At 40.1% G+C, this 4,209-nt stretch overlaps 1 protein-coding gene across 2 annotated transcripts; it reads left to right on the top strand.

Moving 5' to 3' along the window:
• The first annotated feature begins 742 nt into the window (after window positions 1-742).
• LOC129831843 (E3 ubiquitin-protein ligase TRIM35-like) lies at window positions 743-3,742 on the top strand. 2 transcript variants are annotated; one of them, XM_055895339.1, is made up of 6 exons: window positions 743-933; window positions 2,001-2,226; window positions 2,336-2,358; window positions 2,443-2,561; window positions 3,031-3,131; window positions 3,577-3,742. In XM_055895339.1, exons 2-6 carry the CDS (start codon window positions 2,143-2,145, stop codon window positions 3,583-3,585), a joined length of 336 nt encoding a protein of 111 aa, XP_055751314.1. In that variant the 5' UTR covers window positions 743-933; window positions 2,001-2,142; the 3' UTR covers window positions 3,586-3,742. The 2 variants fall into 2 exon arrangements, with proteins under 2 accessions (XP_055751314.1, XP_055751315.1); XM_055895340.1 differs by lacking the exon at window positions 3,031-3,131.
• Window positions 3,743-4,209: the final 467 nt, after the last annotated feature.

The following is a 4,209-nucleotide window of genomic DNA, read 5'->3' on the forward strand; positions in this document are numbered from 1 at the left end:
ATAATTACACACAGTAGTCATTATGGACTCAAACACTTACATGGCGGTCAAGGTTAAGGGGCCAGGGGCTCCTTGTTCTCTTCTCACACAGAAACTTAGGAGACTTGTCCCTCTGAAGGGGGTTCTATGTACAGTAGACAATGGGACAACCCTGAGACAATATGCAGTTGACATCCTGCAATTAAAACTACAAAAACATGTGACCTCTGAATAAACTAATCTCTAATCAAATTGCTAGAATTGCATGTAGCAAAAATACAATTTGCTCTAGAGAAATAAGAGTTTATTTTTGAGATATTCCTTTACAGATGATTTCATCCTAGCGATGCTCCTGTCTCCCATTATGTGAATATTTTGGTGTTTGCTATCATGGCATAAGATGACTTGAAATTACAGATGACTTGAAATAATAAGTGTTGGAATTAATGTGGTTCTTGTACACACAAAAAGTACACAAATCGTGTGAATCATTCCTTGTAAGGGAAGTGTGTCTTCAAGTACAAGCTCTGCAAAACCTTGACTGCCCTCCAGTGGTTACCTTGGAAAAAATCTAATCTACCACTAATAGAGTTTAAAAAGTAGTCACAATGACTGAAGCAAGAAAAATTTAACTATCAATTTGTTTGCTATGATAATACTATATTGTGCACAGACCTTTGTGGTATCTGTGTATTTCAAACACACAGTAGTTATAATACACATGTAATACACAGAATGCAGGAAGTCTTTTGACAGGAAATAACACACAGCACAACACTGTAACAGTTTGCTCTCGCTGCAACCTCTGTTTATTTGCCTGTTCTGTTCAACTAAGGGCAAAGTACATGACACAGGAGCTATATTGCTTGTTAATATCAACATTTCAGAGCGGTTACTGGAGGAGATGAGGACATCCTTTAGTTTATAGTATTTTGTAGCTGCTACAAAACAGGGGTGAGTCTTTAAAAGTGAAAGTAAACTGCTTCCTTAAGGCATTACAAAAGAGGGAGAGAAGTGTGACAGAGAGAAAATGGCCTCCAGATTGTCTCTCCCAGAAGAGGATCTTTCCTATACTGTATGCTTAAACACCTTCAGTGATCCTGTCATCTTATTATGTAGCCACAGCTTCTGTAAAGCCTGTCTGCAGTAGTGCTGTAGACAGAGACTATTGCAGGAATGTCCAGTTTGTAGGGAAGTATTTTCAATGGGTAATCCTTCCTGTAACCGGGCTCTAAAGAACCTGTGTGAGGCTGTCTTAAAGGAAATAAGTCAGAGAGCTTCAGGAGGGTCTGGGGTTCTCTGCAGTCTGCATAGTGAGAAATTCAAGCTCTTCTGTTTGGAGGATAAAGAGCTCATCTGTTTGGTGTGTCGTGATTCAAGGAAGCATAAAAAGCATGCCTGCATCCCCATACAGAAAGCTGTACAGGAACATAAGGTTGGATAGGTTGTTTTTCCGGGTAGGTTTGTAGAAACAAACTATTGCAGTAGCTGTTTCTATGTGGATAATTTTGAACATTTAGCAACAGTGTGGTACTTTACAATAATTGGTGTTCCCTTAGATTAGAACAGAGTTGACAATAAAGAACACAAACTAGCCAAAATGCATTCATTGTTGTTGCATCAAATCTTAAATGTCATACCTTAATATGTTTTGCTGTATTATCACAAGTGAGTTTGACTCCCTTAAAGAGCCTCAGTTTATCCTTAAGAGGGTTCAATGCAGTCTTGAGTTTAACCTGAAAAGAAAGCAAAATGGTATTCACAAACTTGACCTGTATGTTACTGTATGGGATTGCTGTGTAGGAAAGATTTGTTTATGAGTAAAAAAAGAAAAAGATTAGACAGGCCCTAGAAGATCATGCCCTACAGGAAGACTGAGGTGAAGCAATTTTGATTGGATGCCACGAGGGAGGAAATAGTATGAATAATGACAGAAAGAACCAGCAAGTTAAATTGGTAACAGAGAGAATTATAACAGGAGAGATACAGTATGTCTGAGATATTCCTTGCACTCTCTCCAGATCCAAGCCCAGGATACAGAGAGGCAGATTAAGGGGCAGTTTAAAAAGCTGTACCTGTTTTTGCAAGAGGAAGATAGATGGATAGATGCATTGAGAATGGAAGAGGTGCGGAAGAGTCAGGTGATGAAACAAGATAACAGAGATGAGCAGAGAGATATCATCACTTTCATACACAATCAAAGCCACCGAACAACAGCTGAGCATTGAATACATCTCATTCTTGCAGGTACAGTAAACAGCTGATCGTATGAGTAGATATGGTATATAGTGATTATTATTTACTAATTATTTTATTGGTAAGACTGATTTTCACCTGCTTTATTGGTCCTCTTCAGAACTACAAGGCCACAGAGACCAGGTAAATGGTCTTCCTCCTTTCTCCCTCCTCTCTGTGGTTCTATACCAAAACCACAGCACTACTAACTCCTGAATGTTCTTCCAGAGCCAAGCAAACAATGCCAGATCCAAAGAGGGTTTCAGGAGCGCTGATAGACGTGGCCAAACACCTGGGAAACCTGCAGTTAAGAGTCAGGGAGAAGATGAAAGGGATGGTCCAATACGGTAAATACTGTAACGACCCTGGGTTTATAAGCGCGGAAATCGATTGCGCAATTGTTGATAGAATAACCATCATGTCGAGGTAAATGTGCGGTCACGCGATGCTATGTTGTGTGGTCCTTCCAGTGCGACTTGGAAAAGCATGCACAGTTTAGGCTACGGGATGATGAAAGTACACAGTGATGACCTTGATGCTGCTTTCCAATAAAAATGTAGGGTATTATTTGTATGCTAGTGACATAATGATCTTGCTTTCATCCATCTCATCATATAGCCTATATGTCCAGTGTACGCTTTATCAGCGAACTGTTGTCTAAAGAGCATGTGCGAAAACCAGATTGGGCAAGTTTGCCATTTATCGCGACAGTTTGTGGCAAAACTATCGGTAGAGTGGAAAATACAATGGTAACACATTAAACTCGTGTTTTTATTCAGTATATGACGTAAGCACAAAAGTGTTTTTTATGTGCAGGTCATAACGCACAGCCTTTGAACCGCAACAAAGTCAGGGGGCGTTCCTCTGCCCAGGTGTTGTTGATGGATGCCAAATCTTACAACAGCTGGATAGGTATTGTAAGTATCAGCTAACCATATCATATGTTATAGCAATCTGTAAGCCGATAAAATGGTCCATGACGTAGTTCGCAACCATAGGTTAATGCATGAAACATCTGAACGCGGGACGCGACCTCGGTCTGGTGCAGAGTATGTGAGAGGAGCGGAGCAAGGAGTGATTTTGTAATTTTATATAATTATAATATTCGCATGAAAATCTGTCGCAAATTGGATGGAAAAGTACTGTTTTGCAGCAAAAAACAACAGTAGGTTTCGTCTGCGCCTTGTTCTTAGTCCAAGGACTGTATCAGTCAAGTTCATATTAAATCTAGTAGTGACCCCCATACTGTTAAATTGCATTCTCTATTGCAAAACAATGCTCATATGAATTTAGATATGAGTATCAATGAAACTTGTAGTGAATTTACAGAGTAAATGGTAAAGTTAAATTATCTCTCCTTAGCTCCTGTAATCCTGGATCCCAACACTGCAGACACAGGTCTCATCCTGTCCGAGGATTTGACGAGCATGAGACACTGATAAAGCACTACAGCTCCCTGACAACCCAGAGAGGCTTCATGGATGTGTCCTAGGTTCTGGGGGTTATAACTCAGGAACACACAGCTGGGACGTAGAGAATTCTGATGGTTCCTATTGGGCTGTAGGTGTGGCCACAAATAATCCCAAAAGATCTAGTTGGTCTAGATCTAGCAGTATGCCATATAAATCCTATTTGGACTACCTGTGTTAGTCACTTCCTGGAATTTCATCTTGAAGTGAATCACTTTCCCCGAATAATGAGAGTGTATCTGGACTGGGACAAGGGAAAGCTGTCTTTCTTTGACCTTGATGAAAACACAGATACACACAATCACACACACTTTCACACAGACAGTCTTCCCTATACTTCGTCATGATAACACTTTGAGGATCTTTCCAGTGAAGACCACTGTGACAGTGGGAAAACCAGTGGCGATCCGTCCTTCACAGTGTTTTGAGCCCCACATGTTATTTTTGCATTAATACGTGTAACATATCAGTTTGCAAACAATGTAAAAAAAAAAAATGTATTGAGTTAATGGAGCCGCATACAAAC

Source organism: Salvelinus fontinalis, chromosome 33 (assembly GCF_029448725.1).
Source record: "Salvelinus fontinalis isolate EN_2023a chromosome 33, ASM2944872v1, whole genome shotgun sequence".
Classification (NCBI taxonomy): domain Eukaryota; kingdom Metazoa; phylum Chordata; class Actinopteri; order Salmoniformes; family Salmonidae; genus Salvelinus; species Salvelinus fontinalis.